The sequence below is a fragment of the Salvelinus fontinalis genome, chromosome 24, assembly GCF_029448725.1.
Source record: "Salvelinus fontinalis isolate EN_2023a chromosome 24, ASM2944872v1, whole genome shotgun sequence".
Lineage (NCBI taxonomy): Eukaryota > Metazoa > Chordata > Actinopteri > Salmoniformes > Salmonidae > Salvelinus > Salvelinus fontinalis.
Genome location: NC_074688.1, coordinates 3275215 through 3299032, shown reverse-complemented (window position 1 = coordinate 3299032; position 23818 = coordinate 3275215). Strand labels below are relative to the sequence as shown.

General features: G+C 44.4%; 1 protein-coding gene and 1 long non-coding RNA gene across 9 annotated transcripts in view; one reads left to right on the top strand and one right to left on the bottom strand.

Moving 5' to 3' along the window:
* The window catches only part of LOC129821773 (dedicator of cytokinesis protein 10-like), a 175742-nt gene extending 161943 nt beyond the window's left edge, over positions 1-13799 (top strand). For all 8 annotated transcript variants that reach the window (XM_055879405.1, XM_055879404.1, XM_055879410.1 and 5 more), the window contains 5 exons: positions 495-705; positions 1203-1393; positions 2196-2296; positions 11806-11944; positions 12668-13799. In XM_055879405.1, coding sequence (XP_055735380.1) covers positions 495-705; positions 1203-1393; positions 2196-2296; positions 11806-11944; positions 12668-12715 — 690 coding nt within the window. In that variant the 3' untranslated portion in view covers positions 12716-13799. The remainder of the gene's footprint in view (positions 1-494; positions 706-1202; positions 1394-2195; positions 2297-11805; positions 11945-12667) is intronic.
* On the bottom strand, positions 2292-23642 carry LOC129821777 (uncharacterized). The gene is made up of 3 exons (XR_008754406.1): positions 23146-23642; positions 4089-4371; positions 2292-3970 (listed from the first exon to the last, which is right to left on the bottom strand). It is a non-coding gene; the product is annotated as an uncharacterized LOC129821777 (long non-coding RNA).
* Between the last annotated feature and the right edge of the window lie 176 nt (positions 23643-23818).

Here is a 23818-nt window from a genome sequence, read left to right as displayed (position 1 = left end):
TAGATTCATACATGTTAATGTTTTAAATGCATGTCAATTCTAAAGTATTTTGTCTGTAATACTTTTTTGTTGTGTGTCGAACCCCTGTAAGACTAGCTGTCTCCATTGGTGTCGGCTAATGGGGATCCTAATAAAAAGTAAATATACACTCAATCGTTCACCATATATATATATATATGTGAAGAGATTAGTAGCCTTGCATATCGGGCTTTTAGGTTGAGCAAGAATATAACTGACTGACTACACAAGACTAACTATGAGACTGACTCAGTGAGGTTAGACCAAGACAAAACACAGTAGACTGATTTTTGAAGAGAGCAGGGTCGTTAGACACCAAATGGTGGAAAACGGACCAAAACGGGGAGAGGCTAATAAGTAACTCTCGTTTTTGTTTGCAGAACATTTTCCATTGCAAAAATGTTTTGCTACGGTTTTCTACGGTGTGTACTAACGAATACGACACAGACTGTGAACTGTTTGATACAACCCACCAGGTAAATCCTAAAGACCTGGACCCCAAGTACGCCTACATCCAGGTGACCTACGTAGTGCCCTACTTCGACGACAAGGAGCAGCAGGAGAAGAAGACGGACTTCGAGCGACATCACAACATCAATCGCTTCGTGTTCGAGACGCCGTTCACTCTGTCGGGGAAGAAACATGGCGACGTGGAGGAACAGTGCAAGAGACGCACCATACTAACCAGTGAGTTATTAAAAAGGTCATTTCTGCTAATATTTTAATACGAAAGAGCTGTCAACATTGACTGTCACATATATTCAGTAGGTGGAATGTGCAGGATTCGAACCGACAACCCAGGTGATGCTCTAACCCACTGAGCCATTGGCTTGTACACTATACTAATAGGAAGTGTCTGAATAACCAGTAAATACTGAGCCGTAACTGTAATCACTAGTATACTGACCAGTGCTGTAATCAGTGACCTATTCTGACCAGTAATAGGGTCTAGGTTCAAAATAAAATAAATTCCTAAACAAACCCAATAAAATGTATCCCATCTAGCAGACCCTTTTCTCCAAGGCATTTTTTCATATGGGTAGCCCCAGCGGGCATCGAACCCACGGTCCTAACTCTATGCTCCCTACTCATGCTCTAACAACTGAGCCACCCATGACCACAAGGTTTAACCAATTGGTTCCTTAAACCGTGTGTCTACTCCCCCTTTCTCTCTCCCTACCCAGCGAACTCCACCTTCCCCTACCTGAAAAAGCGTATCCAGGTGGTGGAGCAGCAGAGCACGGAGATGAACCCCATCGAGGTGGCCATCGACGAGATGTCCTGCAAGGTGTCCGAGCTCAACCAGCTGTGTGCCATGGCAGAGGTTGACATGATCCGGCTTCAGCTGAAACTGCAGGGTAGCGTCAGCGTCAAGGTAAGGGTAGGGGTGGAGGAGGAGAAAGATGGAGAGAGACACACAGAAAGGAGTTGAGTTCAGAGGTCATAGCAGAGCTGACATACACATACTATGCAGACACACATACAGACACACACATACAAACACACCACACACACACACACACACTACAACTCAAGTGAGTTGAGCTGACAGACACAACTGACACAGACACTCTCACACACACATTAGTGAGTTCAGAAATAGCTGAGCTGATACACACGTAGAGTACCCCCCATGCACCTATGAAACTGCACATTTTTCTCTCAGCCTCATGGGAAAATGTGTAGAATAGCATGAGATCAGCTATACAACTGCACATTTTTCTTTCTGCCCCATTGCAAAATGTGTGGAAGTGTGGGAAGTTAGCCGTTTTCCTAAATAAAAATGTTTGCTTGGGGCCTCGCGAGAACAATGTTCGATTGGTAAATCGGGAGGTACCAAACAAAAAGCGAGCATGAGATGGGCGGGGGCTCTGAGGTACCGGAACGCATGGGGGAAAAAACACCTTTATAATAAAGCATTGCAAAACATTTCATAAAATGTATTAATTATATACAAATATTTACAAAATGTAAGGTAGGTCTCTGCCTAAGTGACCTCATGGTGCTATGGCAACCACAGAATTCGCATTAGCCTCTAGCATCACTATTAGTATTAGCGTCTTGCATCTTTAGCATTAGCCTCTTGCATTACTAGCATTACCCTCAGTTCTCATTTCTTCCTACTGCGGTGTCTGTTGCAAATGGTGCAGGTGAATAACCATGAACTTACCTTACAGGTCAATGCAGGGCCCATGGCCTATGCCCGAGCCTTCCTGGAAGAGAAAAATGCCAAGAAGTACCCTGACAACCAAGTCAAACTGCTCAAGGAGATTTTCAGGTATTCATCACAACACTTCTCATGACTTATGCACCACTTAGCATATGCTTTTATCCAAAAAGTAAATGTTTAGTATGGTTATGTTTAGGGCTGTTGCGGTGACTGTATTACCACCACACTAGTGGTCACGAGTCATGAAGGCAGTCAAATTCCTGGTGACCGCTTACTCATGATAATTAGGCTTCTCCAAGCTCTGATGACGCTGATAGTCATTAGTAGCCTACCAAACTTGCTAACTGTCTGGTACTTAGCACTCTATTGTCCCCCTAATCACTCTGACATAAATGTAATCGAAAATATAATCAAACACTTCACGAGAGCCCATGAGCTCATGTTGCGCAACATTTCTATAGGCTATGCAATTGCGGAGAAAACAGAGTGATGGCCTCTATTAAAAAGAGGAGGATCCCATCAGCTTTCTATAGGCTAGACCTACTTTATTTATTTTTCAACTTTCCTAATATTAAGCAAATATTAGGCACATTGCTTATCTTTACAACAGGAGTAATAGCCTACCTGGCTGGCAGGAAAATGAACCACAGGAAAACCGTCCTCCATTCGCTATTTACATTTTTTTTATGATTGCTTAGGCACTATCTTTGAAACTATAGGCTATTTTTGCAAAACTCTACACACTAACCACAAAACCTTAAACCTAACCAGCAAAACATTATCTCATCTCTTGCAAAAGCAAACAATTCTTGCAAAACTCTTCAAACAAAGCGTCAATACAGTACACACAAACCACAATTTGAATAAGCACACGAAGCACCAACTACGCACTGATAGTATAAATGAAAAACACTTTTTTATGTGCAGGGCATAGCAGTTTGCAATAAAGTTTTGTCATACGTGTAGTAAAAACATATACACACAGGTATCCAAACATGTAAAGTATGGATGTGTATTCCGAACATTACACACTATCAATACAAATAAGGGGGAAAAGTTTAGTTTTTTCTCAGAATGTTCTAACACTCCTCAAACAACAAAAACGCAGTAGAAGAAAACAAAAATATTTGTGCTAGAGAGAAAAAAGAACAGAATAAAATTAGGCTTCTTTGTGGGTCTGGCCATAAGACTTCATTCACAGCACATGCGATGTTGTCTTGAGCTAGGCAGCGTGGAAAGTATCGCCTGGAGTGCCGTATCCAGGCCTGGCATGACCTCTGATCCATGTCTCCACAAGCCTCCTCTATCGCCTGTAGAAGGGGTATGCGTTGGTGGGGCTGGCGATCGTACACCTTCCAACGCCATGCAGAGAATCACTTTTCAATAGGATTCAAGAACCGAGAGTATGGGGGGGGATTGAGTGTGCTGAAAAGTGGGTGACCTGTGAACCAATTGCGGACCACAGCAGCCCGGTGGAAACTAACATTGTCCCAGATGATAACGTACCTGGGCTGCTCTGGCCCCTGGTCATTAGAGATTAGTCTGTTGTGGAGGGTGTCCAGAAATGTGATAATGTGTGCAGTGTTGTATGGGCCTAGGATTGCATGATGGTGAAGGACGCCGTTTTGACTAATAGCCACACACGTTGTTATGTTGCCACCGCGTTGTCCCGGGACGTTGATGATGGCACGTGTCCGATGATATTTTTGCATGGTTGAAACCTGCCTCGTCCACATATATTAGCTCATGATGTACTGCATTTGCTTCTAGCTCCATGACTCTCTGAAAGAGACAAGACAAAACAATGTAGCGCGGTACGAAAAGCAGGGATCAGTCAATTATATGATGTAGCACCATACACTTCCAGATCCAGTACCAATGATAGGATAGTATAGCTTACCTGCGCATATTCATATCTCAGTTGTTTTACACGGTCTGCGTTTCTTTCGAAAGGGACTCTGTACAGCTGCTTCATTCTAATTCTATTGTGTTTCAGTAGACGAGACAGTGCAGAGAGACTCACTCTGTTGACGTTTTGGAATACGGTGTTATCTGCCATTATGTGGTCCTGCTGTTCTCTGAGTCTGATGCAGTGATTTGCAATGACCATATTTACAATGTGGGTCTCCTGCTCTGAGGTGAACAGTCGACCTCTTCCACCAGATACTGGTTTTCTTGGAGTTCTGTGAAAACATTTGAATGGTTTTAGTGATAGATCCTTCTCATTATGAAAGTACAGTACGTATTACTGTACCAGTAAGACTACAGGACTTAAAGTTACTTACCGGTTCTCATTTTGAAATATCCGGATGATGCATGCAACAGTATAGCGGCTCAGATTTGGTTGAACCCGTTGCCCAGCCTCCCTCATGCTCATCCCATGGTTGACAGCATGGTCGAAAACATGGTCAACCACAGTCGCTCTGATTTCATCAGTTATTGTGTTCCTGACTCCTCCTCCTCTTCCCCGTCCTCCTCTAGTTCTCACCCCTTTTACTCTGTCCAATATTGGCCTCCATTGTTGTCCAAACCAAATGTTTACCTGTGGCCTATTTATAGTGCTCAAGCTCTGATTTGTAAGTGAACTCGTATTCTAAAAGTGTTTTCACATTGTCAATGTGGAAAGGCAATTGGCGAAATAGTGTAGCAATGTAGGGACCAATGTTTACAGTTTTGCAAAAAGTGTGTTTTTAAAATTTCACACTGAGTGTAAGCAGAGAACGTGCATTCAGTTTGGCACACTTGGTAAATGCATTGGCTACAAGTGTTAATGATTTCAAATATAATGCTTCAAGAATCACTGTTCGTGTTTAAGCATTCAGGAAAAAATGTAAGTGCAGAGATGTATTTTTTACCCCTGCCCCTGTTTCGAGACAGGTGCATGATAATGGTCCACTCTAAATCAAAATTGAATTTCACACATTATTTAGGATATGTAAAGACAAGATTAAATCAAGAATAGTCTGATGGGTGACAAAGTTAGCCTATCACTTGTGAATGATATAATATCACTTGTGAATGATGCCCAGGATAAGGCAAGAAACAATGCCTTTTTTGTGTGATTTTTTTCGAATCAAACATCTCATGTTTTGATAAGGTTTGTATCACAACTAAATTGGCCAAATACCTTCTTAGAATTAAGCACATTAATCTTTTTTTACAAGGGGTGTAGAGCCTAACTGGCATCCATAAGCAGCACGTGAGTTTCACGTTTGGGGAAGATCATTTTCACCATGAAAATTCACCTTTAAAATAAAAGCATTACATGCATAATTGCATTTGCAGTCACTTTTGATAATGGTGCTTTCTGCTAATGGCACATTTGCGCTTGTATACCACTGCCATGTGCGCATTGCTGCACTTATAATGTGAAGAAATAGCCTGATAGTTTATCAACATTTTAAGCCAAACTTTCTGATCTGTTGCGTCAGCCTCATTGCGTTTTTTGATGCTAGTGGTTGTATTAATTTGTGATCTATCGCATTCCACAACTATCCCAGACTGTGTTTGGAATATTTATTTCTTGCACAGAATAGAATAGGTCAACTGTTTATGGGGGATAGTAGATTGACATAGGCTAATGCTTTTGCTGTTCGTTAGGCCTACTAATCTTGTTGGCTGACGAAAAGTAAATGTGGACAGTTCTTCCAATACCTTAAATATGCACCTCGGAATTGGATAAGGACGCGCGCAGTTGCGTCCCGGATGTGTCTGTCTTCATTGTAGCCTGTGAGAAAGACCCGATCATGTGAGATGGAAAGCGGTGTGAGTGAGAGGCGCTTCGGAGTAGGCAGCACACAGGGAGAAGGGCTGCAAAAGGCATGGACTTTTTAAGGTTGCATTATGGCCACACAAAAGGGATGCCGCTGGCAAAATCGAGGCATTATCAAGTGTGTACAGCGTGTACAAGTGTGTACTGACGAAGTGTGTACAGCCTGCGCAGAAAACAAAGCATAGCTCATGGAATTTTCTCAAATCATCATTAGAGTGGCATCCTGCAGCCTTAAAATGTATCAAAAATCAAAACATATAGCCCAACGTTTGTAGAACAACTAAAGTTACATTAATAACCCTAAATTAAGCATATAAACTCAGCAAAAAAATAAATGTCCTCTCACTGTCAACTGCGTTTATTTTCAGCAAACACTTGTTAATGTGTAAATATTTGTAGGAACATAACAAGATTCAACAACTAAGACATAAACTGAACATGTTCCACAGACATGTGACTAGCAGAAATGGAATAATGTGTCCCTGAACAAAGGGGGGGTCAAAATCAAAAGTAACAGTCAGTATCTGGTGTGGCCACCAGCTGCATTAAGTACTGCAGTGTATCTCCTCCTCATGGACTGCACCAGATTTGCCAGTTCTTGCTGTGAGATGTTACCCCACTCTTCCACCAAGGCACCTGCAAGTTCCCGGACATTTCTGGGGGGAATGGCCCTAGCCCTCACCCTCCGACCCAACAGGTCCCAGACGTGCTCAATGGGATTGAGATCCTCTTTGCTGGCCATGGCAGAACACTGACATTCCTGTCTTGCAGGAAATCATACACAGAACGAGCAGTATGGCTGGTAGCATTGTCATCCTGGAGGGTCATGTCAGGATGAGCCTGCAGGAAGGGTACCACATGAGGGAGGAGGATATCGTCCCTGTAACGCACAGTGTTGAGATTGCCTGCAATGACAACAAGCTCAGTCCGATGATGCTGTGACACACCGCCCCAGACCATGACGGACCCTCCACCTCCAAATCGATCCCGCTCCAGAGTACAGGCCTCGGTGTAACGCTCATTCCTTCGACGATAAATGCGAATCCGACCATCATCCCTGGTGAGACAAAACCGCGACTCGTCAGTGAAGAGCACTTTTTGGTCCAGTGACAGTGGGTTTGTGCCCATAGGCAACATTGTTGCCGGTGATGTCTGTTGAGGACCCGCCTTACAACAGGCCCACAAGCCCTCAGTCCAGCCTCTCTCAGTCTGCTGGACAGTCTGAGCACTGATGGAGGGATTGTGCGTTCCTGGTGTAACTCGGGCAGTTGTTGTTGCCATCCTGTACCTGTCCCGCAGGTGTGATTTTCGGATGTACCGATCTTGTGCAGGTGTTGTTACACGTGGTCTGCAACTGCGAAGACGATCAGCTGTCCGTCCTGTCTCCCTGTAGCGCTGTCTTAGGCGTCTCACAGTACGGACATTGCAATTTATTGCCCTAGCCACATCTGCAGTCCTCATGCCTCCTTGCAGCATGCGTAAGCCACGTTCACGCAGATGAAAGGGACCCTGAGCATCTTTCTTTTGGTGTTTTTCAGAGTCAGTAGAAAGGCCTCTTTAGTGTCCTAAGTTTTCATAACTGTGACCTTAATTGCCTACCGTCTGTAAGCTGTTAGTGTCTTCACGACCGTTCCACAGGTGCATGTTCATTAATTGTTCATGGTTCATTGAACAAGCATGAAGATCTGTGAAGTTATTTGGATTTTTACGAATTATCTTTGAAAGACAGGGTTCTGAAAAAGGGACATTTCTTTTTTTGCTGAGTTTAGTACCTATTTCTTTGTTAACCGCTCAATACAGAATAGCTGCATGTGCGCACTCCCTCAAATCATTTGGAGAAAATATCCTTTCTATTTTATTCAGCTTTGTTCAATTGTATTCTTCATACTATAATATAAAATAATGCCACGGAATTCTAAGCAAATCTTGACAGCTAATGTAGCCAACAGCCACATGGCATAGCCAGATCAGGACTTAACATAAGGACAACTCAGAGTATGCTGTTCTGTTCTTCTGAAATAGACTACATTTTCTTCATATCATGTTTCTTTAGACCTGTCTAATATAAATAATGGATTTATTATGAAGGTGTAGGCTATATTACATGGAGTTATTCGACTTTTAAAAATGTAGATGTTCCAAAGGTCTGCATCAGTGGCTTGTAGGAAGCCAGGAGATGCTAAATGTATTTATATTAATTAACGGTCAGTTATCGTGAGACCAACAGTTATTTGCTTGACAATCACCAGCTGACGAAATTTCGTGACCGCCACAGCCCTAGTTGTGTGACCCCTGTGGGAATTGGATCCACGACCTTGGCATTGCCAGAGCCACGCTTTTACCAACTGCGCCACACATAGATCGATGATGCATTTGATACGTCTTTGTCACGTTCCTGACCTATTTCTGTTAGTTTGTTGTATGTGTTAGTTGGTCAGGACGTGAGTGTGGGTGGGCATTCTATGTTGTCTGTTTCTATGTTGGTTTAGGGTTGCCTGGTATGGCTCTCAATTAGAGGCAGGTGTTTGGCGTTCCTCTAATTGAGAGTCATATTTAGGTAGGTTGTTTCACAATGTTCGTTGTGGGTGGTTGTCTCCTGTGTCAGTGTTTGTCGCACCATACGGGACTGTTCGGTTTGTTTTGTACATCGTCATTTTGTGTAGTCTATTTTCCCTGTTCGTGCGTTCTTCGTGTTTAATGTAAGTTCATCGTCCAGGTCTGTCTACTCCGTTTGTTGTTTTGTTAGTTTATAGTGAAGTTCGTGTTTTCGTCTTTTTTTTAAATAAATTATGTATTCACAACCCGCTGCGCCTTGGTTCAATCACTACTCCTCCTCTTCGGTTGTAGAGGAGGAGGAGAATCGTAACAGAACCACCCACCGATCCAGAACCAAGCAGCATGAGTTCGAGCAGCGGCCAAGAAATCAGGACTCATGGACTTGGGAGGAAGTATTGGAGGGAAAAGGTCCTTGGGCGCACATTGGGGAATATCGCCGCGCTCGTGAGGAGATGGAAGCAGCGCGAGCCCAGGAGCGATGGTATGAGGAGGCAGCAAAGAGACGTGGCTGGAAACCGGTGAATCAAGCCCAAAACTGCAGATATGAGGGGACGCGTCTAGCACGGAAGCCCGAAAAGCCCGTGAGTACTACCCAAAAATTTCTTGGGAGGGGGCTAAGAGGTAGTGGGCCAAGGGCAGGTAGGAGACCTGCGCCCACTTACCAGGCTAACCGTGGAGAGCGGGAGTACGGGCAGATACCGTGTTACGCAGTAGAGCGCACGGTGTCTCCTGTACGTGTGCATAGCCCGGTGCGGGTTATTCCACCTCCCCGCACTGGTAGGGCTAGAGTGGGCATTGAGCCAGGTGTCATGATGCCGGCTCAACGCGTCTGGTCTCCAGTGCGTCTCCTCGGGCCGGCATACATGGCACCAGCCTTACGCATGGTGTCCCCGGTTCGCCTACATAGCCCAGTGCGGGTTATTCCACCTCCCCGCACTGGGTGGGCGACGGGGAGCATTCAACCAGGTAAGGTTGGGCAGGCTCAATGCTCAAGGGAGCCAGTACGCCTGCACGGTCCGGTATTTCCGGCGGTACCTCCCCGCCCCAGCCCATTACCACCAGTGCTTACACCACGAACCAGGCTTCCAGTGCGTTTTCAGAGCCCTGTTCCTCCTCCACGCACTCTCTCTATGGTGCGTGTCTCCAGCCCAGTGCCTCCAGTTCCGGCACCACGCACTAAGCCACCTGTGCGTCTCCAGAGCCCTGTACACACTGTTCCTTCTCCCCGTACTCGTCCTGAGGTGCGTGCCCTTAGCCTGGTACCACCAGTGCCGGTACCACGCACTAGGCCTATAGTGCGCTTTGAGAATTCAGTGTGCCCTGTCCCTGCTCCCCGCACTAGGCTTGAAGTGCGTGTCTCCAGTCCGGTGCCTCCAGTTCCGGCACCACGCACCAGGCCTACAGTGCGTCTCAGCCGGCCAGAGTCTGCCGTCTGCCCAACGGCGCCTGAACTGTCCGTCTGCCAAGCGCCGCATGAACTGCTCGTCTGTATTGAGCCTTCAAAGCCGCCCGTCTGCCTTGAGCCTACAGAGCCTTCCACCAGACAGGAGCCGCTAGAGCCTTCCACCAGACAGAAGCAGCCAAAGCCTACCGCTAGACAGGATCAGTCTGAGCCATCCGTCTCCGCAGCGCCATCTGAGCCATCCGTCTCCTCAGCGCCATCTGAGCCATCCGTCTCTCCAGCGCCATCTGAGCCATCCGTCTCTCCAGCGCCATCTGAGCCATCCGTCTCTCCAGCGCCATCTGAGCCATCCGTCTCTCCAGCGCCATCTGAGCCATCCGTCTCCCCAGCGCCGTCTGAGCCATCCGTCTCCCCAGCGCCGTCTGAGCCATCCGTCTGTCCCGAGCCATTAGAGCCGCCCGTCTGTCCCGAGCCGTCAGAGCCGATAGTCAGTCAGGAGCCGCTAGAGCCAGTCGTCAGTCAGGATCTGACAGAGCCGCCGACCAGACAGGATCTGCCAGAGCCTCCGACCAGACAGGATCTGCCAGAGCCGCCAACCAGACAGGATCTGCCAGAGCCGCCAACCAGACAGGATCTGCCAGAGCCGCCAACCAGACAGGATCTGCCAGAGCCGCCAACAAGACAGGATCTGCCAGAGCCGTCAGACAGTCATGAGCTGCCCTCCAGTCATGAGCTGCCCTCCAGTCATGAGCTGCCCTCCAGTCATGAGCTGCCCTCCAGTCATGAGCTGCCTTCCAGTCATGAGCTGCCCTACAGCCATGAGCGTCCAGAGCCGTCAGCCAGCCATGAGCGTCCAGAGCCGTCAGGCAGCCATGAGCTGCTTCTCAGCCCAGAGCGGCCATTAATCCTGAACTGCCCCTCAGTCCAGAGCTGTCTCTCTGTCCGGAGCTGCCCTTCAGTCCGGAGTTGCCCCTCTATCCTGAGCTACCTCTCTATTTTGACCTACCTCTCTGTCTTGAGCTATCTCTCTGTCCTGCGCTACCTTATCCTGGTGCTGCCCCTTATCTTGATGGTACCATGTATATTAAGTGGGTGTAATAGGAGGGTGGTCATTATAAGGGGAAGACGTAAGCTGGAATTGACTATGGTGGGGTGGGGAACTCGCCCAGAGCCTGAACCACCACCGTGGTCAGATGCCCACCCAGACCCTCCCCTATACTTTGTGCTGGTGCGCCCGGAGTTCGCACCTTAGGGGGGGGGGGGTTATGTCACGTTCCTGACCTATTTCTGTTAGTTTGTTGTATGTGTTAGTTGGTCAGGACGTGAGTTTGGGTGGGCATTCTATGTTGTCTGTTTCTATGTTGGTTTAGGGTTGCCTGGTATGGCTCTCAATTAGAGGCAGGTGTTTGGCGTTCCTCTAATTGAGAGTCATATTTAGGTAGGTTGTTTCACAGTGTTCGCTGTGGGTGGTTGTCTCCTGTGTCAGTGTTTGTCGCACCATACGGGACTGTTCGGTTTGTTTTGTACATCGTCATTTTGTGTAGTCTATTTTCCCTGTTCGTGCGTTCTTCGTGTATAATGTAAGTTCGTCGTCCAGGTCTGTCTACTCCGTTTGTTGTTTTGTTAGTTTATAGTGAAGTTCGTGTTTTCGTCTTTTTTTTAAATAAATTATGTATTCACAACCCGCTGCGCCTTGGTTCAATCACTACTCCTCCTCTTCGGTTGTAGAGGAGGAGGAGAATCGTAACAGTCTTAAGCAAAAGGGTTGGGGTCAATTCAGGTCAAGATAACTAGAACCCAGAGTTTTTCCAGATCAAGTCACATGGTCAGGACAGGGAAAACTCTTGGCCCTCATAGTGCCCTAACATACTCTGTCTGGCTCTGAAGGCAGTTTGCAGAGGCGTGCGGCCAGGCGCTGGATGTCAACGAGCGGCTGATCAAGGAGGACCAGCTGGAGTACCAGGAGGAGATGAGAGCCCACTACAGGGACATGCTCACGGAGCTCTCCACCGTCATGAATGAGCAGGTCTGTGGAACTGCCCCGAAACATTGAAACTGCTGTTTCTTTAGACAACTGAGGCTGTCTGCTGTCTCAGAATAGGAGTACAGCTCCCCCCCCCACCATCCATGTTATCTTATTCATTGTGATGTTAAAGGAAAACGGACCCTAAGTCAGCACTCCTATTGTGAGGTGCTTGAGACATTCGGCCAATGGGCTGTTCAATCATTAGCCTAGCTACTTACAGTGCTAACCTTCACGCTCTTCATATCAAATGTGTTTGTTTACTTTCATGTGGTACAGTTTTGTTCTCACGTCATCACTCTTTTTAATCCGTCACTACTTTCTCTGATATCATTGTTTCATCATTTATTTTTACGCATGAGCTGTTGCTGGATTAGCCAGAGTTTTGTCTCGTTGTCTCATCTCTTTGTGTTGTTCATTTGTTCTCTTTCATTGGATCTCAGCTGCATGGACAACTCCTCTCATTCAGTTTCTGCTCCTCTCTTTCTAATATCTCCCTCACTATCGTTTCTAAGGCTGGCACGTCACACAATCCCCCCCCCCCCCCCCTCACTTTACCATGCTTTCGGCTCTGTCATTATGGAACAGGTGGCACTGGGCTGTGCATTATACTAACCTACCAGCAGATATGTGTGTGCGTGCGTGCTTGGTCACATCATACATTCATCAGATGTCTGTTTGTGTGATTTGAAACATGAATTGACTATGTCTCTCCTCCATGCCAAGATCCCTCACACAAGACCACCAGGAACAGAACGACACAGCGCCTTCTGAGCAGCCAATAGCCATGCTGCAATCTGACAGTGCCTAGGAGGACATGTTTACCCAAAATGGCTCCTGGTGACAGACGTCGTTTTTCCTCCTGCCAGGAATTATACAGAAAGGAGCAGGGGACTGGAACTGTGACTTTATGGGAACTGGGGAAAAAAGGAAGTGGATGGGGAAGTCCAGAAGTCTGTAGACTTTGGTCGTGGTAGTCTGGCGTCCCGGTAGTCTGCAGTCCTGGTGATGATGACGATGATGTCCAGTAGAACAGGCTGCTGTACCGTTACTTTGTTTTGTTTTTAAGGCTCAATCCATGTTTGCACTCCCCTGCCGACCGCCTCATCTCCTTACTCTGTACACACACACACCCAGACAACACGCGCCTTCTCTACCCAACCCCATCCCTTTAGAAAATTGTGACCTTAATGAGCTTGAGGTGCATTCAACAGAGCAAAAGTTTGGTTGTAACTCTGGTCACAACAATTTGTCCATATTCTGTTGGTTATATTTATGCTGCAAATGTTTGCCACCTGGGGTAAACAATTCCAGAAGGTACTGTAAAATGACAGTTCAAGGAGTTCTATAAAGGAAATTAGGGTCAGTAGCCAAACATTGTTGAAGGATGCAGAAAGAAATTGGATGGATTCAGCCGGCATGATTTCTTCTTCTATAAGGCAGAGAGACATGTTTCATTCCACATCATTTATTTCTATCGGAATGTTCCACAACGTTGTGTCCTGCTGAACAAATTGACATGTAGCCTACTTCTTGTTTGATTGAACACACCTCTAGTTCCTGTTTGAATGTAGGACAACTCCGCATAGCTACTTTGTATCCTAACATTCTGGAATTCCCAGCTCACAGATTTTCGAATTGAAAGTTCATGTTTTATAACATTTTTATGATTGATAATGTTGTTATTATTATTTACTGTACTGTTTTAAATTGTAAATAAGAATTATTAATATTTAAAAAATATATGATTTTATGTTTGGCTAAATAAAAAAAAGAATGAACAAACTAATGTTTTATGTATAACATTTAAATAAAATTTGTTAACGTCCATAAACCCCACAGGGTAAGTGAAAATTAATCTCTAGTAGTATTTTTCTTCACTTACATACATACATACATACATACATACATACATACATACATACATGTATACATAGGGATTACGTACATACTGTACATACAGTTGAAGTCGGAAGTTTACATACACTTAGGTTGGAGTCATTACAACTTGTTTTTCAACCGCTCCACAAATTTCTTGTTAACAAACTATCTCAATTCCAGTGGGTCAGAAGTTCACATACACTAAGTTGACTGTGCCTTTAACCTGTTGAGGCTAGGAGGTGCTGTTGTCACTATTTATGGAAATCGTGTAATTTTTGAAACGGCTTCCTACTAAATTCTTGATCGTACAATATGCATATTATTATTATTATTGGATAGAAAACAGTCTCTAGTTTCTATAGCCGTTGAAATTTTGTCTCTGAGTGGAACAGAACTCATTCTACAGCAATTTCCCTGACAAGGAATCAGATTTCACACATTTTGGCCCCTGATCTGGAGTCAGTTAAAAGGCCACTGTTATTGCTATGAGTATACAGACACTGCTTACGTCTTCCCCTGGATAACTTTACGTGATGACGATTTGAATGGTATCGATTGCGCAATCACAGCCCCTATAAAACAAAAACACGTGTAGGTAGGCACTCCTTTCCAGCTGCGTCGGACGCACGGTGGACACGACCCGTTCATTTTCCAAGCATTAGTGTAGCCAGTTATATTTCTCCGGTCATGTTTCTACTCGTTATAGGAGTTAACATCATAAGGTAGTTAATTTAAAGCGTTTTATAGCAATTTATATCCGTTTGGTGTGATTTTGGGACAGTTATTTCTGAGACACTGTGAATCTCTGGGCACGGTTCCAGTTCATGCCGAACGCAATGGGCATTTCTACATGGCAAGAGGACAGCTTTCGACCAAAAGACGATTACATTTACATTTAAGTCATTTAGCAGACGCTCTTATCCAGAGCGACTTACAAATTGGTGCATTCACCTTATGACATCCAGTGGAACAGCCACTTTACAATAGTGCATCTAAATCTTTTAAGGGGGGGGGGGGGGTCAGAAGGATTGCTTTATCCTATCCTAGGTATTCCTTAAAGAGGTGGGGTTTCAGGTGTCTCCGGAAGGTGGTGATTGACTCCGCTGTCCTGGCGTCGTGAGGGAGTTTGTTCCACCATTGGGGTGCCAGAGCAGCGAACAGTTTTGACTGGGCTGAGCGGGGACTGTACTTCCTCAGTGGTAGGGAGGCGAGCAGGCCAGAGGTGGATGAACGCAGTGCCCTTGTTTGGGTGTAGGGCCTGATCAGAGCCTGAAGGTACTGAGGTGCCGTTCCCCTCACAGCTCCGTAGGCAGGCACCATGGTCTTGTAGCGGATGCGAGCTTCAACTGGAAGCCAGTGGAGAGAGCGGAGGAGCGGGGTGACGTAAGAGAACTTGGGAAGGTTGAACACCAGACGGGCTGCGGCGTTCTGGATGAGTTGTAGCGGTTTAATGGCACAGGCAGGGAGCCCAGCCAACAGCGAGTTGCAGTAATCCAGATGGGAGATGACAAGTGCCTGGATTAGGACCTGCGCCGCTTCCTGTGTGAGGCAGGGTCGTACTCTGCGGATGTTGTAGAGCATGAACCTACAGGAACGGGCCACCGCCTTGATGTTAGTTGAGAACGACAGGGTGTTGTCCAGGATCACGCCAAGGTTCTTAGCGCTCTGGGAGGAGGACACAATGGAGTTGTCAACCGTGATGGCGAGATCATGGAACGGGCAGTCCTTCCCCGGGAGGAAGAGCAGCTCCGTCTTGCCGAGGTTCAGCTTGAGGTGGTGATCCGTCATCCACACTGATATGTCTGCCAGACATGCAGAGATGCGATTTGCCACCTGGTCATCAGAAGGGGGAAAGGAGAAGATTAATTGTGTGTCGTCTGCATAGCAATGATAGGAGAGACCATGTGAGGTTATGACAGAGCCAAGTGACTTGGTGTATAGCGAGAATAGGAGAGGGCCTAGAACAGAGCCCTGGGGGACACCAGTGGTGAGAGCGCGTGGTGAGGAGACAGATTCTCGCCACGCCACCTGGTAGGAGCGACCTGTCAGGTAGGACGCAATCCAAGTGTGGGCCGCGCCGGAGATGCCCAACTCGGAGAGGGTGGAGAGGAGGATCTGATGGTTCACAGTATCGAAGGCAGCCGATAGGTCTAGAAGGATGAGAGCAGATGAGAGAGAGTTAGCTTTAGCAGTGCGGAGCGCCTCCGTGATACAGAGAAGAGCAGTCTCAGTTGAATGACCAGTCTTGAAACCTGACTGATTTGGATCAAGGTCATTCTGAGAGAGATAGCAGGAGAGCTGGCCAAGGACGGCACGTTCAAGAGTTTTGGAGAGAAAAGAAAGAAGGGATACTGGTCTGTAGTTGTTGACATCGGAGGGATCGAGTGTAGGTTTTTTCAGAAGGGGTGCAACTCTCGCTCTCTTGAAGACGGAAGGGACGTAGCCAGCGGTCAAGGATGAGTTGATGAGCGAGGTGAGGTAAGGGAGAAGGTCTCCGGAAATGGTCTGGAGAAGAGAGGAGGGGATAGGGTCAAGCGGGCAGGTTGTTGGGCGGCTGGCCGTCACAAGACGCAAGATTTCATCTGGAGAGAGAGGGGAGAAAGAGGTCAGAGCACAGGGTAGGGCAGTGTGAGCAGAACCTGCGGTGTCGTTTGACTTAGCAAACGAGGATCGGATGTCGTCGACCTTCTTTTCGAAATGGTTGACGAAGTCGTCTGCAGAGAGGGAGGAGGGGGGGGGGGGGGGGTGGGAGGATTCAGGAGGGAGGAGAAGGTGGCAAAGAGCTTCCTAGGGTTAGAGGCAGATGCTTGGAATTTAGAGTGGTAGAAAGTGGCTTTAGCAGCAGAGACAGATAAGGAAAATGTAGAGAGGAGGGAGTGAAAGGATGCCAGGTCCGCAGGGAGGCGAGTTTTCCTCCATTTCCGCTCGGCTGCCCGGAGCCCTGATTAGACCCAAGAAAGGATTCTTTGCCCAAGATTCTGATGGAAGAACAGCTCAAAGTAGGAACAATTTATTATGATAAATCGTGTTTCTGTCGAGAAATGTTAATCGCTTATGACGCCATCTTGCTAGACGTAGCTTCGCTTGGCGCAAACTGTATTGAAAAGTAAGGATAATTTAAAAAATGTAAATCAGCGATTGTATTAAGAATTAAATTGTCTATCAATCGCTGTCCACCCTATATTTTTTAGTCACGTTTATGAGTATTTATGTATACGACTAGATCACTGTCTAATATGGCGCACGACATTGTCTGACCAGCTGGGCAACTTTTGTCATTGTCTAACCATGATTTTGGTGGCTAAATATGCACATTTTCGAACAAACTGTATATGTATGTTGTAATGTGATGTTACAGGAGTGTCATCTGAAGAATTCTGAGAAGGTTAGTGAAAGAATTTATACATTGCTGCAGGAGGGACTGGTGCACTTCACAAAATAGATGGCATCATGATGAAGGAACATTATTGGATATATTGAAGCAACATCTCAAGACATCAGTCAGGAAGTTAAAGTTTGGTCGCAAATGGGTCTTCCAAATGGACAATGACCCCAAGCATACTTCCAAGGTTGTGGCAAAATGGCTTAAGGACAACAAAGTCAAGGTATTGGTGTGGCCATCACAAAGCCCTGACCTCAATCCTGGTGAAATGGCTGGTGGTGAAATGGCTTAAGGACAACAAAGTCAAGGTATTGGAGTGGCCGTCACAAAGCTCTGACCTCAATCCCATAGAAAATATGTGGGCAAAACTGAAAAAGTGTATGGGCCAAAATTCACCCAACTTATTGTGGGAAGCATGTGGAAGGCTACCTGAAACGTTTGACCCAAGTTAAACAATTGAAAGGCAATGCTACCAAATACTAATTGAGTGTATGTAAACTTCTGTCCCACTGGGAATGTGATGAAAGAAATAAAAGCTGAAATAAATCATTCTCTCTACTATTATTCTAACATTTCACATTATTCAAATAAAGTGGTGATCCTAACTGATCTAAAACGAAATTGTTACTAGGATTAAATGTCAGGAATTGTGAAAAATTGAGTTTAAATGTATTTGGCTAAGGTGTATGTAAACTTCCGACTTCAATTGTATATGAAATACAAATGGTATAGAGAGAAATAGTCGACGCGTCATAATTCCTATAATAACTACAACTTAAGAAGTTTTAACTGGGAATATTGAACCACCAGCTTTCATATGTTCTGAGCAAGGAATTCAAACGGTAGCTTTTTTACATGGCACATATTGCACTTTTACTTTCTTCTCCAACACTGTTTTTGCATTATTTAAACCAAATTGAGCATGTTTCATTATTTATTTGAGACTAAATAGATTTGATTCATGTATTATATTAGGTTAAAATAAAAGTGTTCATTGTTCAGTCAGTATTGTTGTAGTTGTCATTATTACAATATATATTTTAAAAATCGGCCGATTTAATCGGTATCGGCTTTTTTTGGTCCTCCAATAGTCGGTATTGGTATCGGCTTTGAAAAATCATATTTGGTCGACCTCTAATAGAGACTGTTCCTTATTCCCCTAGCGTAATAACAGTTGAACTCCAATACTATGTAATTGCTGAAGGTACTATGTAACAATGTGTCAATACAATGTTACTAGAGTAATTAGTGTTAATGTACAGGTATAAGACCAACTTAATGTAATATATCTGGCTGCACAGCTGATTGGCAAACGTACTGTCAATTGATAATTCATGTGACTAAACTGAACAAAAGAACAATAAACTACTATGAAAAAAAGATAAATGATATAAAGAATTATTGTAAAAAGCTTTGGAGCACCTTAAATGTAATTTTGGGCAAAAAAGGCAAACTTGGCTCCGTCATTCATTGAAACAGATGGCTCATTCATCACAAAACCTTACTGATATTGCCAACTACTTTAATGATATTTTCATTGGCAAGATTAGCAAATTTAGGCATAACATACAAACAAAAAAAATTCTGAACCTACACATCCATGCACAACTGACCAAATTATGAAAGACACATTGTTGTTTTGAATTTCGTAAAGTGAGTGTGGAAGAGGTGAAAAAATGATTGTTGTCTATCAACAATGACAAGCCACCGGGGTCTGACAACTTGGATGGAAAATTACTGAGAATGATAGCGGAAGATATTGCCACTCCTATCTGCCATCTCAACAATCTAAACCTGTGTGACCTCAGACCTGGAGGGAAGCAAAAGTAATTCCGCTACCCAAGAATAGCAAAGCATCTTTACTGGCTCAAACAGTCAACCAATCATCTTTTTACCAACCTTTTAGTAAATTTTTTGGGAAAAAATGTTTTACCAGCTACAGTAAAGAAATTAACAGATTTTCAGCATGCTTATTTATTTTATTTATTTTTATTTCACCTTTATTTAACCAGGTAGGCTAGTTGAGAACAAGTTCTCATTTGCAACTGCGACCTGGCCAAGATAAAGCATAGCAGTGTGAACAGACAACAACACAGAGTTACACATGGAGTAAACAATAGACAAGTCAATAACATGGTAGAAAAAAAGAGAATCTATATACAATGTGTGCAAAAGGCATGAGGAGGTAGGCAATAAATCGAATAATTACAATTTAGCAGATTAACACTGGAGTGATAAATCATCAGATGATTATAAGGAAGGTCATTCAACATGTATGGCACTTACACAAATTACTGATGATTGGCTGAGAGTAATTGATAATAAAAAGCTTGTGGGAGCCGTTCTGTTAGACTTGAGTGCCGCTTTTGATATTATCGATCATAATCTGCTACTGAAAAAACGTATGTGTTATGGCTTTACATCCCCTGCTATATTGTGGATAAAGAATTACCTGTCTAACAGAACACAGAGGTTGTTCTTTAATGGAAGCATATCCAACATATTCCAGGTAGAATCAGGCATTCCCCAGGGAAGATGTCTAGGCCCCTTACTTTTTCAAATCTTTACTATGACCTGCCACTGTCTCAGAGTAAAGCCTGCGTGTCTATGTCTGCTGATGACACAACATTATACAAGTAAGCTACCACAGCACGTGAAATCACTGCAACGCTTAACAAAAAGCTGCAGTCAGTTTCAGAATGGGTGGCAAGAAATAATTTAGTCCTGAAATATTTCAAAAACTAAAAGCATTTTATTTGGGACAAATTTGTCACTAAACTCTAAACCTCAATTAAATCCTCTAATGAATAATATGTAAATTTAGCAAGTTGAGGACACTAAACTACTTGGAGAAACCCTGGATTGTAAACTGTCATGGTCAAAACATTTTGATGTAGCTAAGGTGGGGAGAGGTCTGTCCATAATAAAGTGTTGCTCTGACTTCTTAACAACACTCGTGCATACCCAACAGGATATGCCACCAGAGGTCTGTTCATAGTCCCCAAGTCCATAACAGACTATGGGAGGTGCACAGTACTACATAGAGCCATGACTACATGGAACTCTATTCCACATCAAACATCTCAAGCAAGCAGTAAAATCACACACAGGCACATACACATGCATACACGCACACATGATAACATATACGCACATGGATATTGTGTTGTAGATATGTGGTAGTGGCCTGAGGGCACACACTTAGTATAGTGTGAAATCTGTTGTGAAATGTATTGTAATGTTTAAAAAAATGTAGATAACTGCCTTAATTTTTCTGGACCCCAGATAGAGTGGCTGCTGCCTTAGCAACTGACTTCTATTTTAAACCCTGACTACACCGCTTGCGTTGCAAAATAATTTTAGAAATCTATATTATTCAATTATTGCACCCACACTGCTCGCACGCGCCAACGAGCGTCTGTGTTGCCAAGGGCTAAAATAGAAGTCAGTTCTATTTGTGACGCAGATAGCGCTGCAAATCCTGCCTCTCCCATCTCCTCATTGGTTTATAGAAGCAGGTACCCACGTGCCATCTCCTCATTGGTTATACCCATGTGGGTGACTGAAAGACAAACAAGGTCGGTGGCGGTAATGCACCTAATTTATGAAAGTTGCCAATCACAATATTAAGTCCAGAGAAGAAAAAACCTGGAAGGAGGAGAGATGACTAGAAATTATTCGGTTGACCGTTTTATGTGTGGATTAATTGTCGGAGTAGAGGACCTTGTGCATTTCAGGTAAAATAACAACTCAATGTTTATATCCCAGGACAAATCATCTAGCAACAGCAAGCTAGCTAAATAGGACAAATTAGCTAGCAAGTGCAAGCTAGCTTGCTAATTTGCAATAAATGTTTAATTCTTTTCGACCTGTCCCCAAATGAATGTAATTGGTTCAGAGTTTGTTTTGATATTTTAACCTGCGTGTTGTGATTGTGTTTGGTGTGTGGGGATAAAATACATTTATGCACGATGGCGCACATGCGCAGCCGGTTTGGGTTCCGTGTTAGCCCTTAGCAACACAGACGCTCGTTGGCACGCGCGTGCAATAATTTAATAATATAGATTTCTACATTTATTTTGCAACGCTCGCGCACCCGACGCAAGCTGTGTAGTCAGGGTATTAGCAGCAGCTAGTGGAGATCCTTAATAAATATAAATACAAAAGTATTTAATAAGTACCACAATTACAGTAAAGCTAAACCTAAGCAAGAAGTTACAGAGTCATGATGTACCCAATGCATTTTATAACCCAGCTCCGCTCCCACCCTCCCTTCTCTCATTTATTCTCTCCTTCACCACCTTCTTTTTGACGTCTCCTCAGAATGGGGTTCGTCCAACGGTCATTTGCATTCACGTCATCGGAGGCAACACAGAGGCAATCCTGTTGTTCTGTGAGAATGAGAGGAGGACTCCCAACTGTGCCGCTGCCTGCTCCGCTCCTCGGCTGCATCCCAAATGGCAGCCTATTCCATATAAAGTGCACTCATTTTGTGTGTGTGTGTGCATGTGTGTGCGCCGTGTGTATGCGCGTGTGTGCACTCTCATTCTGGTCTAAGCAGTACCAAATCACCCTGACAAACTCATACAGAAACTAAATAATAGCTTTCTTTATAGTTTGTTCTCTGAAAGGAAACACATTGAGCTTACTTACCATGTACCACTCACTTCCAGTGTTATTGGTCTGCATGTGGTGTAACTGAATCCATGTCTGACTGTCTCTCTGGATGTGTCCAAAATGGCACCCTATTCCCACCGTATGGGCGCTGGTCAATGAAATATTGTTATGCTGAAAGATGCCAGCAAGTTTTTTTTAATTGATTGCTCCTTTACTTCACTATCCTACTGTTTTACTCCGGATTGCACAATAATTGCTTTGGAGCGTTTGTGTGTCATCATCCCACTGGGTTTCGGTTTGATTATTTGATTTGTTATCAACAAAATGAATTCAATATACATTTTGGGTTGCAAATCCAATAGCCTAAGTTAAAATAACATGGAAACAGCTTCAACCACCAGCTTGTGTTGTTGCCAACATTCTAGAGTCTTTGATACCATAGTGATAGTAAGATTAGAAACCCCCAATATTGACCTGTTGGTCTGTTTCAATGAAAAATGTAGCCTACATTAAAAAAAAAGTGCCCTCACCTGTTAATGGCTGGGACCATGCCATTAAAGATCTGTGCACTTTACTCGCATTGTAAAACGAACAACTGGATGAGAAAATAACAAATCTTTCACCTTTTCAAAGTTAAAGCTGCTGAGCTATTCAAGCGCTTGATCTGCCACAAACTCTTTAGGGTACCAGCCAAATAGAAGGCTGTTTGACAAATATGATATCATGAATGATGGGCATTTCTTATTGTGACGTTTGTTGGCTGTCAGTCCTGAGGTAACTTTCACTTTTTAGACTATTAATGAATGTGAGTGATAACCATGTATTTTTGTTTCATGTTTATTATCGCAATGGGACGCAACATCACAGAGACAACCAATCTGACTTGTTGTGAGCCATATCACATGAGCATGTGTCTACTTTTCTGTGCACATGCTGCAGTGTGTAAACGTGTAATGTTTCGTTTGGTCCCGATGGCTGCAGTCTCTCTGGTAACAGATAACTAAAACCTGATGTCATCCGACCTAAGCCAATCAAAACCTATAGTAGCCTAATAGAACCTTCTTGTCCATTTATGACACATTTTTATTGATGCGTTTTATACAATAAAAGAGAGCAACAATAATGTGTCTGCCGGTTGTTTTGCCACCCTAGATTCATCTTTGCTAGATCTAATTAATATTTTAGATGTCGTGGGTGGTGGGGAGGAGATACACATAATTTGCCCCGGAGGACAATTGTAATCTGCCTCATTATCAGATTCACACAATGGCCTAGCCTACGTTTGATTCAAGACAACTTTATTAGATGTTATTATATAGCTTACCTCCTTTGCTGAAATGTTCAGAGCAAGGATTTCATCTCCTTGTCCATTCCGCAGCATGCTTTTACTGAAATACGACACTGCGCGCCACTTAATAAAAACAATGCTTGTGTCCCATTGGCTGATCACCCGAGCCCTTTTAGCTGTATAAGTGACGAAAGGCGACATAATCCTCTTTGAACATGATCTAGACGGAGATTGAGAGACGCAGACAGAGACTGGCAGAGAGCTAGAACAGGCAGCAAGTTAAAACCGCAACAAAACAAGCTCCTCTTGCTCGAGTCGTGGTTGTATGGGAAGCCGTGGTTCTGGCAGCAGAATTCCAGCACCATGGAAACAGCTGGAGCCTCACTGAGGTGGTCATGGAGATAGCAATGAAATCAAGAAGCTTGAAGGAGAACAGTGTGCTACAGGGGGAAATCAGTCAGCCGGTGATTGGGACTGAGCCAGGTGAACCTAATCCATATTCACCAGCAGGACAGCCCAGGACCGGGGCTGACTACAATCCATCCCACATAAACCTGAGACGGAATGCTTCCGCACTCGAGCGGCAGTATGGGTAAAGTCGCACTATCAACTGCAGTTGTCGTTTTAAATGGAAAGATAAAGCACAATGTTTCATGTATAAACATTGTTTAAAGCTAGGCCTGGTTTGAACAAAATAATCTGATCAATT